The sequence below is a fragment of the Microcaecilia unicolor genome, chromosome 4, assembly GCF_901765095.1.
Source record: "Microcaecilia unicolor chromosome 4, aMicUni1.1, whole genome shotgun sequence".
Lineage (NCBI taxonomy): Eukaryota > Metazoa > Chordata > Amphibia > Gymnophiona > Siphonopidae > Microcaecilia > Microcaecilia unicolor.
The window spans coordinates 36,603,111-36,616,809 of NC_044034.1; the positions used below are offsets into that span (position 1 = coordinate 36,603,111).

The following is a 13,699-nucleotide window of genomic DNA, read 5'->3' on the forward strand; positions in this document are numbered from 1 at the left end:
CCCCCAGCAGCCTACCTCTCTGTAGTCGTAGTAGTGGGAGGAGGGAGGGACTAGCACTCCCCCCCCCCTCCTCTTCGGGCGCCTTCCCAAAATGGCAACGTCCCACCCTGCCCAGTGCATCCTAGGATGCGCCAGGCGGGGCTTAACCCATATACGTCAAACAACTTCTGCGGGAGGATTGTGCCTTGGGCACTTGCCCAGGCACAATCCTCCCGCAGAAGTAACCCTATGATCAGAGCTAATGGCGTACATAAATTTGCATGCTATTAGCTTTGATCATGCTTTCTAAGCCTCCTCACTAACAAATGCCCAAACTGTTGTTGGACCCTTCTTAATTTAACGTCTATATCCGCTAAGCAGACAGTATGCAACTCCATTCTTGAGTTTATCCAGAAGTTTCCTATCTGAGCCTTTGTAGAATTTTTTATATCTCTGCTCTATCTGAGAAATCAGGGATTGTTCCGTCTCAATTCTCTCCTTTTTCCTGGACCTCCACTTAATAACCCCCCTAAACACCTTTTCTTCCCCACTTTTAAGTGAACAGTGAGATTTGTGTATAATTCTTAAATCTCAGGACTCGTTCTCCCTCTTTGTCAAAATGTGTTTCTTGGGGGAAGTGATGAAATCAACTGAAATGGCTGCCTAAGTGGGTAGCTCCGAGGAACCCCACAAGAGGTTTAATGATATTGTGGCAATCTGGAGCCATGTGATTATTTGGATTGTTAGACTGACTTTGGTGAGCAGCCCTACTGATAAAAGTTGAGTGCTAAACGCAGTCCAGTTGATCTGATGGTGTTTGCCTATACGGGAAGCACCGCATCAAACCATAAGGACCGCTTTTCTCGAATGCTGACTCTCCAAGAGAATTTGGCACCAAGCCTTCAGCAGAAATTTGAGCTTGGTTGTGAGAGATAAAATCAGAACCAAAGGTTGTACGTACCAAGATATCCACTTTGGGGGCCAACAAACTAGGAGAAATTAGACATCTAGGTCTTTGAGCGGAAGAAGCTGAATTGCAGCTAGATGAACAATCTGATGTCCTGGAGAGTCTGGACAAACAGTTCCAAGCCACTAAGGCTACACACCAGCATATTTTTGATAAGCTGGAAGATCTTGAGCATAGGAACCATAGACGCAATCTATGCTTCCGGGGCATCCCAGACACTCCAACTTACGCAACTGCAAGTTAGTAGTCAAAACAATCGTCAGTGCCTTGCTGTCAGAGAATCACTCCACCGTGGACCCAGTTTTAGTACATATTGAAAGGGCGCATAGGGCACTGGGTACACCAAGAAACAAGAAGCCTAAGAATATTATGGCCTGCTCTGGTGATTGTAAGCTCAAGGAAAAGGTATTGCACAAGGCCAGAGCTACTGAAGACTTCTCCTGGAATTCCTACTCTATCAAAGTACCACGACTTAGCTGCAGCAAGCCTACAACAAAGATCGGAACTGAGAACACTCACACAGCAGCTGCAAAGCCCAGGGAATGAAGTACAAATGGCTGCATCCCTGTGCCTTGCTCTTTTATAAGGGTGGCAAATTGCATCGCATCCACACCCTTTCTGAAGCATGAGAGCTGTTTCTAGAAGCGGATCCCTTAGAGCTGCAGGCCTCCCAGCCATGGTGGGCCAGTTTGAACCTCGGAGGGAAACTCAAATGGCAACGAGTCATTGGCAAAGGACATCTGAAATGCCAGCAGTTGGACGTCAATCTGCAGGATGCAATGACTCACTGGTACTGTAGGAAGCATCATTGCATATGTGGATATAATATCACTGTGACTGGTCATTCCAAGGAATTTGCACAGCAGTCAAACTTTTGATCCCTGACGCAAGCCATAGCTGACATATGGGCTATAACAGATCTTCAATAAAACTTGCTTCCTCCAAGATTTGGCAACCTCTGTTGATCCATCTATGGTCCTCTACACTTCTATTACTTCTAAAGTCACTGGGGCAAAACCTGGTGCATAATGTATAGCTGTATGTAAGAAATAATTTCAATCTGGAAAAAATTTAGCTCAAACTTTGTACCAAGTTATAAGGGGTGGTCCACTCCCAGCGGGACTTTGTTAATAATCTTCAACAAGTTATGTTTGGGGAGTCATAACAAAGCCCAAAGTGGAACTGCATCCAGCCATTCTTGTTCTAATTTAACCCATATTTTAGTCAGGCTGTGGAGCCGCTCTGTCAATACCCAGGCTGGGCTGCCTGCTAATATAAATGAAAAGCTGGGACATCCATCCCACTCTTGCTTAGGATGGTACAATATTGTCGCATGAACATGAGGAGGGTGTTTTTTTTCCTAAAAGTAAGAAGTGATGGAAGAAGTTTCTTTGATGGATATTTAGCAGGTGGTTTCTAGAACTGAGAATCTTATACAAGGGAAGGTTGCACAGTTATGCGATTTTTCAACTCGGTGGTAGATAACTTTGTTGTTTTACAGGATAAAGTCACTAATTTAGAATCTTCAATTTCAGCTATGCAGCCTCAGGTTCAGGCAGTTAATGACTCTTCAGTTAAGGCAAACCTTAATGTTTTGCATTGACTGGACTTGATGGAAAATCATTCATGTATTTAAAAAAAAACAAAAAAAACAAAAACTTAAGATGTCTAAATTTTCTGATGACTTATTTGATTTCTCCTGAAATTCTGCTTAAGTATTTTGAAGATCAGGCAGAGAGTTTTGCTATTCTTAAGTGCTTTTATCTGCCTAAGGTAACTTATGAAGCAGTTAAACAACCTTCCACAGAGGAAGGTCAGTTAACAGCATTTTTAGAAGACTCTCAAGACATTATTTCTTCAGGCACTTGCCGATGCCCAAGTGAAGAGTGCAGCAAAGAGAATTTTAAAGTACGGGAGATGGGGGGGGGGGGGGGGGGGGGCACCAGGGGAGTGTGGGAGATGCACCCCCTGTATACAATTCATGGCTATACACTGGCTCCTATGAGATGTGCTTTGCAGGCTGAAGGGTTGATTTTTTTTTTAAGTTGATGAAAAAACACAAGATTTAGCCTAATGTTTAGTGCAGTGGGCTTTGATCCTGGCAACCTGGATTCAATTCCCACTGCAGATCCGTGTGACCTTGGGCAAGTCACTTAACCCTCCATTACCCCAGGTACAAAAACTTGATTATGAGCCCTCTAGGGACAGAGAAAAGTACCTGCACATGAGGTGTACAGCACTGCATAAATCTAATAACACTATAGAAATAATTAATAGTAGTAATAGTAATCAAGAAGGATCTTGTCCCTGAGGGAAATAACTAGATCCACTGAGGAAATCACTAGTGGCCAACCAGGAATTTACTGAATAACCTGAAGCATAAGTCTGCAGGGAGGGATTTCATATCAGAATTTGTAGAATGAAATGAAATGAAAATACTTTCTGCATTTGGGATTTATTGGTATAACTGTACATGCATCCCTGAGTTTCAGCAAACACAGTCAGTCACCTTTGCTAAAAGTAGGAGGACAATCATGTCTCAGTGGCAAAGACATGCCCTACCAAGTAATCTTGATGGTTTGGAGAGACCCCTCTAGTTGTCTCAGTACAGGAGGGAAGAACTCACTATTGGATTAAGTCAGCTAGAAGGATGGACAGACGAAACTATAATCTTTAAGTTGATGGTGTTGAGTGAAATATTTCCACAGACAGTATAAAAATGGACATCACACTTGGGCCATGAAATTGAACTTGATTAAATGCAGGTTTGGAAATTATCTATCTAAATTCTCTGATTGCAGTTTGAACCATGCTTAAAGTTTCTCTGATATTATGAGTAAGACAAACATGGGAAAATGAAAAGAAGCTATTTTGGGGAAAAAGTCCAACTGAGGTTGCTGTACTAGGAATCACTGAAAAATGAAGAATCTCAAGGACAAGGATACAATAAGACTCTAAGCACTGAAAAGGCTTACAAAAATATTAACAACTGAAGCAGTAGCAGAACTGATTTAGATCCAATGACACAATTCACTTCAAAAAGGAAAATAGGACAACTCGAGAGGCCCCATGTAACAGCACCTGGACAAGAGATACTGTACATGCCTATACTAGCACCAGATGGAATCATCCTCTTATGTGGTTAACTAATCCTGTTCACCTTTGGAGGAAGTACCAGTACCATTTTTGTAAATAAATTGTACTGAAGTGCTTAGGAAACATGACACTACAAATTAACAAAACAATACAAAGAAAAGGCAAGTTGCATGACTTACCCCCTTTTTACTTTGGTGAAATCAAAGGCAACCTGTCTGTAAGAAACCGCTTTTTCATTCAAATATCTGCTGTACCTTCTGATAAACGTAGACATGTCATACCCTGAAAACCAGCAAAAACAATCATTAAATAACTGTTTCAAATAAATATAAATTACACACTGTTCTGTGTGAAATGTATCTATTTGAGAACCTCACAATGGCAAGACAATATAACGAAGCAATGACCAAACCCAGAATGATCCTAGACTGCACAGAGGAGTATAACCCATAGAAGGTAGGTGGTGATAATGCTCCTGTACAGGTCACTGGTGAAACCTCACTTGGATTACTGTGTTCAGTTTTGAAAGCTGTACGTTGCTAAGGATATAAAATAGACCAGAAGTAATCCAGAAGGTGACCAAAATAATAATGAGTAATGAGGTCTGCACCAAAAGACATATGAGAAAAGATTTGATTTCCTAAATATTCTACTTTTAAACTTCCCAATCTACAGCATGCATGGCAGAGCGCCAACTGGAGGCTTAAAAGACCAGCACTAAGGAAGAGTTCCCAGGATGCCTTTTACCAAATACCCCATCACCAAATGCTGTGGGTAGAGGAACAAAAGCGGTTTTAAAAAATATCCCAACAAAAGTACTGTGTTTTAGTAAATCTTTGCCTGCTTTGAGAATTTATACCACCTGTATATTTCTCAGATACAAGTGGAATCCTTGATATTATATTGCGTTTTTATGCAAACTCCAAAGACAAGTTAATTAAATTTGATATCACTCTTGAGAATTAAGTGGATATATGGACTAGTCTAGGTTTATAAACAATCCATAATATTTAATTTTTCCCTTTAAAAACAACTTTCACGTGGTTATGACGACTTGTACGACAAGCACATTTTTGGAAGCATATACGCATTATTTGGAGCTTTGGTTAGAGCTTGACCCATTGTGGCACCTTTGAGCCACAATGGGTAGTCAAAACAAAAGATTAGGAGAACTAATATATTTCAATATTAATTTTGGTCAGTCATATAGCTCCTATTGTGGCTACTGTGATAATGTGGCGGCGGTGTTCTCTCAACTGCCCTTATGCTCTAAGATGGGAAAATTAGGTTCTTACCTTGGTAATTTTCTTTCCTTTAGTCATAGCAGATGAAGCCATTACGTATGGGGTTATGTCCATCAACCAGCAGGGGAGATAGAGAGCACTCAAACTTTCACAGTGCCCTCTTGGCCAGCTAGCTCCACTGCCTCTTCAGTATTTGAAGCTTCCAAAGCAGTATGGCAAACCGCAATGGGAATCACAAGAGCTTTTCTCACAGCGAACGATGGCCCATCACAAGGGCATGAACTCAAAGGAGGGAATGCACATCCTCCTGGAGGGAATAAACATCCTCCTTATTGTATAAGTGGAGGGGAACACACGCGCCTCCTGGAGGGAATCACACATCCTCCCAACACACTGGAGGGAATGAACTCATCCTCCTATTTATAGAACTGGAGGGGAACACACGCACCTCCTGGAGGGAATGAACACATCCTCCTAAATTTAAACTGAACATGAATCCTGAAGATTGTTTTCCAACTTTCTCCCAAGGAAGGAACTTCAGGAAATTAGAACAGAACCTGAAAAACAGATTCACAGCATACAGACAATCATACAGGGAGGGCTCATGGCTTCATCTGCTATGACTAAAGGAAAGAAAATTACCAAGGTAAGAACCTAATTTTCCCTTCCTTGTCATCAAGCAGATGAAGCCATTACGTATGGGATGTAACAAAGCAATCCCTAGATAGGGTAGGAACAAGCCACACCACGCGCTAGCACTTGTGCACCAAAACGCGCATCCCTCCTGGCAGCCACATCCAGCCTGTAATGTCGGGCAAAGGAGAGCTTAGAAGCCCATGTTGCTGCACTGCATATCTCTTGAAGAGAGAGTGCTCCAGTTTCAGCCCAAGAGGAAGAAATCGCTCTAGTAGAATGTGCCTTAAAGGCTACAGGCGGAACCCTGCCGGCCAGCAGATAAGCTGAAAAGATAGATTCTTTGAGCCAGCGGGCAATAGTGGCTTTAGACGCTGGAGACCCTCTGCGAGAACCGGATAGCAAAACAAACAGATGATCAGAAGTCCTGAAAGAGTTAGTAACTCGCAGATACTGCAGCAGAGTCCTGCGCACATCCAAAAGGTGCAGCTGCCCAAAAGATTCTGGAAACTCTTCCTCTGAAAAAGAGGGCAAGAAAATAGGCTGGTTTAAGTGAAAGGCTGAAACCACCTTAGGCATAAAGGAAGGCACGGTCCGAACCGTGACTCCGGACTCTGAAAATTGCAGAAATGGGTCTCTACAGGACAGCGCCTGCAGCTCTGACACCCGTCTCGCCAAGGTAATGGCCACCAGAAAAACGGCCTTCAGTGTCAAGTCTTTCTCCGATGCTCGCCGAAGCGGCTCAAAAGGAGATGCCTGCAGGGTTTTCAAAACTAGCCCCAGGTTCCAAGCTGGACAGGGTGCTCGCACTGGAGGTCGGAGCCGAAGCACCCCTCTAAGAAACCGTGCCACATCTGGGTGAGCAGCCAAAGACACGCCTTCCACCTTACCACGAAGGGAGGCCAACGCTGCCACCTGCACCCGCAGGGAATTATAGGCCAAGCCTTTTTGTACACCTTCCTGCAAAAAGTCCAGAATCGGCGAGACAGGAGCCCGCATTGGAACAATGGCTCTGGAAGCACACCAAGACTCAAACAGGCACCAAATCCTGGCATAAGCCACGGAAGTGGACCGCTTGCGGGCTTGCAGGAGAGTGGAAATAACTTTATTGGAATAACCTTTATCCCTCAATTGCGCCCTCTCAATAGCCATGCCGTAAGACCAAAGCGGCCGGCGTCCTCCATGGCTACCGGTCCCTGAGACAACAGGTTCGGTACCAGAGGTAACGGCAGAGGAGCCTCCAGGAGCATCTGTCGGAGGTCTGCATACCAAGGTCTCCTTGGCCAATCCGGGGCGATGAGGACCACTTCTCCTGGGTGCAGCCGAATCCACAAGAACAGGCGCCCTATCAAGGGCCATGGGGGAAACACATAAAGTAGACCCGGAGGCCAGGGTTGAGCCAAGGCATCCAACCCCGCCGAGCGAGGATCTCTCCGTCTGCTGAAGAAGCACGGGACTTTGGTATTGGCACTTGTCGCCATTAGATCCATCACGGGCTTGCCCCATTTGGCACAGATCTGCAGGAATACTTCGTCTGCCAGATTCCATTCTGCTGGATCGATCTGATGCCTGCTCAGATAATCGGCCTGCACATTGCTCTGACCTGCAATATGAGCTGCCGACAGACACTGAAGATGCAGCTCGGCCCAGTGGCAAATCAGTTCGGCCTGCGCGGCTAGTGCTCTGCACCTTGGTCCGTCTCGTCGATTTATATAGGCCACCGTTGTCGTGTTGTCCGACATCACTCTGACAGCCAATCCTTCCAGGGTCACTTGAAAGGCCAGAAGCGCCTGAAACACCGCTTTCAACTCTAGGCGGTTGATGGACCACTCCGACTCCTCGGGTGTCCATAGACCCTGGGCATGCTTCCCCTTGCAGTGTGCGCCCCAACCCTTCAGGCTGGCATCTGTTACCACTAGGCACCAAACGGGGAGCGTCAGCGGCATTCCTCACCGCAGCATGCTGTCCGAGAGCCACCACTCCATGCCGCAGGGAGCCAAGTAAGTCTGCATTGGTAATCCTGAGAAATAGGAGACCCTCTCCGGAGTAGGGAATACTGTAGAGGTCTCAGGTGCGCTCTCGCCCAGGGTACCACTTCCATCGTGGCTGTCATCGATCCCAGCAGCTGGACAATGTCCCAAGCTCGCGGGCGGGGCATCCTCAGGAGCAGACGGACCTGATTCTGAAGCTTGCACCGCCTTAGCTCGGGTAGGAACACATAGCCCGAGACTGTGTCGAACCTGGCCCCCAAAAACTCTAGAGATTGTGAAGGGGACAAGTGACTTTTGGCCATATTGACGACCCAGCCTAGAGATTGCAGTACTGAGACCACTCTGGCTGCAGCTTGTAAGTTCTCTGTTGCAGAGTCAGCTCTGATGAGCCAGTTGTCTAGGTACGGGTGAACCCTGATACCTTCTCGCCTGAGAAAAGCAGCTACTACCACCATTACCTTCGAAAAGGTTCGGGAAGCTGTGGCGAGGCCAAAAGGCAAGGCCCTGAACTGGAAATGTTTTCCCAACACCGCAAACCTCAGAAACTTCTGGTGCGGGGGCCAAATCGGAATGTGCAAGTAAGCTTCTTTCAGGTCTAGAGACGTGAGAAACTCTCCTGGCTGAACCGCCGCAATGACGGAGCGCAGGGATTCCATGTGGAAATGCCGCACTCTCAAGGACTTGTTCACTTCTTTTAAGTCCAGAATAGGGCGAAAGGACCCACCTTTTCGCGGCACCACAAAGTAGATGGAGTATCGGCCGCAGCCTTGCTCGGCGGGAGGCACCAGGGTCACTGCCCCTAACTGAATCAGACCTTGTAAAGTCTCCTCCACCGCCGCCCGTTTGACGGCAGAACCGCATCAGGACTCCACAAACACATCTCTTACTGGGCGCTGAATTCTATTCTGTATCCATCTCTAATCAGGTCCAGAACCCACTGATCTGAGGAAACCTTGGCCCACTCCTCGACAAAGAGGGAAAGCCATCCTCCGATGACAGGCATCGAGGAGAGGGCCAGCGCACCATCATTGAGAGGGTCGCCCCTGAACTCCTGGTCTTGAGCCACTGGCTGCGGAATGCTTGTCCGAGCGAAAGGAGTTCCTCTGCTGACCATGGGCACGAGAAGTGAACCCAGCAGAACGCCCCGGGCGGTACCTTCTAGCTTCACGGAAGCGAGGTCTGTACGAGGAGTGGACCGCCTGGCCCTTAGAGGAAGGCCTCTGCCTATCTTCGGGCAAGCGCTGGGGTTTTGGATCACCCAGGCCTTTCACAATTTTTTCTAACTCCTCACCAAATAGGAGAAGTCCTTGAAAAGGCAACTTCACCAACCTTTGCTTAGAGGCCATGTCCGCTGCCCAGTGTCGTAGCCACAGACGACGGCGAGCCGCCACTGCTACTGCCATTTGTTTAGCCGAAGCTCTGACAAGGTCATAAAGGGCATCAGCCACAAAGGACAAGGCCACCTCCATCCGCGGAGCCACATCCAAGAAGGGCTCCGCTCCATCTCCGGGCTGAGCCACTGCCTGTTGCAGCCAAGCTAGGCAGGCTCTCACAGCATAACAGCTGCATGCAGACGCCCGAACAGTGAGACCTGCAATTTCAAAGGACCGTTTCAACGCTGTTTCCAGCCTACGGTCTTGAACATCCTTCAGGGCAACACCTCCTTCAACAGGGAGGGTAGTTCTCTTTGTCACCGCAGTGACTAGGGCATCCACTGTAGGCATTTGAAAATGAGCCATATGTCCCTCACGCAGAGGGTATAACTGCCCCATAGCCCTGGAAACTCTCAAAGGTCCCTCGGGGTCAGCCCACTGAGCCGAAACAAGCTCTAGGATGGAGTCATGCAAAGGGAAGGCCCGAGCAGCTTTCTTGGTACTAGCCATCCTGGGATTACCCGAGGAGGCCATGCCACTGTCAGGATCTTCAATCGAGAGGGCCTGCAGGGTATCTGAAATAAGCGCTGGCAGCTCATCACGGTGGAAAATCCTCACCGCGGAGGGATCATCCAGATCCTGTGGTAAATCCGCACCTGACTCTGGTTCCTCAGACCAAGAATGTCTGTCAGAGTTCTCCGAATCCTCACACCCCGACCACGGGGGGGGGGGGGGGGGGGAAGGTGCACCACAATCTGAAGGGGAATTAACCCTTCTGCGCTTATCTTTAGGCCAAGCATCCGGGAAAAAAGCCTCACTGGGCAGTCCCAGGCCAGAATCCATCGGGGGGGCAATCAGAGGAGCCTCAGGCGACCCTTGAGGAAGGGCTCTTTTCATCATGTATGCTTTATGCAGCAAAAGCACAAAATCCGGGGAGAAAATCTCACCCTGGGCACCCAAATCTTGTCCGGTGCTAGCCACTCCTGAAATAACCTCATCTCGAGGTGCCCCACCCGGCTCAGGTCTCTCCGTGTCCACGGAGGCCGCGCCATGCGGTGTAAGCAAAATGGCGCCCGCTGCCAGCTCAGAGCGGGAAGAAACATCGCTCGCCATGCTCGGGCCGGCTCCTACGCCAATACAGCACGATTTACAGAGCCCTGCTGCTGATTTGCACTTGCCACAAGTGGAACAGCGCTTTACATTGTCTGCAGCCATCGCCGAAAAACGGCGGTAAAATCCAAAATGGCGGTTTCGCGCCAAAATCGCCCCGATCTTGGGCCCACCCCGGAGGAGTTGGAAAACACTCTTACCTCAAAGGATCTAGTGTACAACTACGATCCTGCAGAAAATCAGGTCAAAAACCTCTGTTCCAGCGTCTCTGCGTTTAAAAACGCGACGCAACTTTTCTTTTTTTTTTAAGCTGTGAGGAAAGCAGAGGTATTGAAAACTCCGGAGGCTCAGATGAGTGGGAAAGGCAGGGAAAGGGCGAACCTATATGCCTGCATCCACTGTTGGTGGGTAAGGACAGGGAAAACAAGGCAATATGTCCACATCCACAGAAGTAGGGGTAAGGCAGGGAAAGGGCTAACCTATGTGCCTTTAAAGTGAAGCTGCTATAGCCTCCAACACCCCGGTTAACAACTGGCAAGCCAGGAACCACCTCCCGGCAGATTTTTCTGGAGCTCGAACAAGCTACAGCCACCCTGCTAGGGGAGATAGAGAATACTGAAGAGGCAGTGGAGCTAGCTGGCCGAGAGGGCACTGTGAAAGTTTGAGTGCTCTCTATCTCCCCTGCTGGTTGATGGACATAACCCCATACGTAATGGCTTCATCTGCTTGATGACAAGGAAGCAGAGATTAAAACCACCATTTACTCTGGGAAGGAGGCTATGTCACAAGAGAGAGGACCTTATAATGGGAAGAGGCAGTGCTCCCTCGTTTAATCCAAAAGTTGACATTGCTTCTGTCCATGTAAAACAAGGATTGGCCAGACAACCAAAGGAGTCCTGCTCTTTAAGAGCTGGGGAAGGGGAACACACGAGCAGGATTATGGAACTTTAGGAAGTTAGGTTTGTTACTTCATCTAGGGAATGATAATACCCCAAATCAGGGAAAAGATGTGTGTGGGGGGGGGGGGGGGGGGGGGGGGGCTTATGTATCCCAAGAGCCTCTAACAACCTCCTACCAGGGATATTTAGGGGAAGGTAGGTGCAGCCCTTCTCATATGAGCCAGCTCTGCAGGAACTCTGGGCTAAAAGAATGAAAAACAAAACTGATGTACCTGGACAGCCTCATTATTTTTTATTTTTTTTTATATACAGCCCAAGGACAGGAACAAAAGGGAAGGAATTGAGACAATGTCACAAGGCTAAGTAAGGACTCTTACCCAAAGCAGTGAAACCAGGTGAATCTATCTTTTGAGGTTGTTTTTCTCAATGTAAAACAGCCATGCGGAGGGAGGATAGTTAACGCTAGTTTGCTGCCTTTTACTATCCCAGGGGAAAGGCTGTTGAAGGCTGGGCTGCAACCGTTTGGAAACCAGCCAGTCTCTTCTCATACACTGAGGGACTGGTGAAACCTGAACAGATATTTTGATAAACTGTTTATGGGCAAAGGAGAGCTATCCTTAATTGACTGAAGGTGAGCTTCTTAGACAGTGAAACTGGAAAAAAAAACCACTGTTCTAGAGGGTTTGGTGTAGAAGTCACTACTGGAGCTTGGAGGCTCATTTACATAGAGCATCTGATCTACATTGTCTCTTTTTCTGTGTTATAAACCCTGGAAAAAGGAATCCAAACCTTATCTGTTAGAAGTGGTGAAAAAGTAACTCCATCTTTTTTGTGTTTATGGCAAGCCTGGCTCACCTTAAATTAAAAAGAGACATGACATGCAGACCCCAGAGAGGGGAATAGCCTGCTAGGTGTAGATGCCTCTGCTTATTGCAGCCAGGAGTCCTTTTCCTACCACTTGAGACCTCCCCTTGGGGATGTACTCACACTACCCACTGTCTGTTTACTGATCTTACCTGTAGTGGGTTCAATGTTTTTTTGTTTGTATTAAATACACACATACACCATTTTACAAAGGCGTGCACAATTTCTCTTCCACACTGTCTCCCCAGGTGTATGAATCAGCAGCTATCAAGTGTAAAGATCAGTGTATCTCTTATATACTCAATGTATGCCGTACACATCACATCTTCAAAATCTCACCTTCTGCTATTGCTGCCAGACATCTTGCATATATGAAGAAATCATATAAGGCTAGAAGACAATCCGTGTTCTAGGGACTCAATTTTTGGTGATATACTATTAGAGACCAAGTGCACCATCAAGGACTCCTGCTCACACCATCTCTTGGTTGTGCCCCATCATCTGCATTACCCTCTAGATGAACACAACCCAGCAGTGGCATAGCTAAGTGGAGCCACGGGTGCCCGGGCCCCCCCCCCCCCCAAATTTCCTCTGGCCCCTGGTTTTGCTGACAGGGGTCCCCAACCCCTGCCAGCTGAAGTGTTGTCCAGCGCCAGACTCCGGCGCCGCCATGTTGCCTGCCCTGCTCTGTCTTCCCCTCATATCCGGCGTGCTCCTTTTAGTGAAACTGAGCATGCTCAATTTCACTAAAAGGAGCACGCAGGACATTAGGGGAAGACACAGCAGGGCAGACAACGTATCCAGCGCCGGACAACACTTCAGCTGGCGGGGTTCAGGACCACCGCCAAAGTATTTGCTGCAGCAGTGAGTGGGAAATGGCAGGGCGGCGGCGGAGGGCAGCAGACCAAAATGTGCCCCCAAACCTCGGGCTCTAGCCCCTCCCACAGTGAGGTCTGACTACACCCCTGCAACCCAGTATCACAGTTAAGTTTCTACTACCTTTCTAAATTTTTGATCCTTTACTAGTTAGGCAACCACAGCAAGCCCAGCAAGGAGTGGAGGAGTGGCCTAGTGGTTAGGGTGGTGGACTTTGGTCCTGGGGAACTGAGGAACTGAGTTCGATTCCCACTTCAGGCACAGGCAGCTCCTTGTGACTCTGGGCAAGTCACTTAACCCTCCATTGCCCCATGTAAGCCGCATTGAGCCTGCCATGAGTGGGAAAACGCGGGGTACAAATGTAACAAAAAAAAATAAAAATAAAAAAAAATCCAACTTTTGCTAAGCCTCATTAGCAAACAGAAGGAAAGGATCACAACAAATTATTGGGCTCTTAATATCGTAAGACTGAATTTTCACCTAGGTTTCAATCTCTGCCACCAGCTCAACTTTGGACTTTGGTTTCAGATGCCTCAAAAGTCTATACTCGTCTGTTTCAAGAAGTCAGGTTTTCAGATGCCTCAAAAGTCTATACTCGTCTGTTTCAAGAAGTCAGGTTTTCAGATGCCTCAAAAGTCTATACTCATCTGTTTCAAGAAGTCAGGTT

The 13,699-nt window shown here is 47.4% G+C and overlaps 1 protein-coding gene across 7 annotated transcripts in view; it reads right to left on the reverse strand.

Moving 5' to 3' along the window:
* The window catches only part of PICALM (phosphatidylinositol binding clathrin assembly protein), a 224,713-nt gene that overhangs the window by 150,935 nt on the left and 60,079 nt on the right, over positions 1–13,699 (reverse strand). For all 7 annotated transcript variants that reach the window (XM_030200139.1, XM_030200142.1, XM_030200141.1 and 4 more), the window contains exon 4: positions 4,222–4,324. In XM_030200139.1, the coding sequence (XP_030055999.1) occupies positions 4,222–4,324 (103 nt within the window). The remainder of the gene's footprint in view (positions 1–4,221; positions 4,325–13,699) is intronic.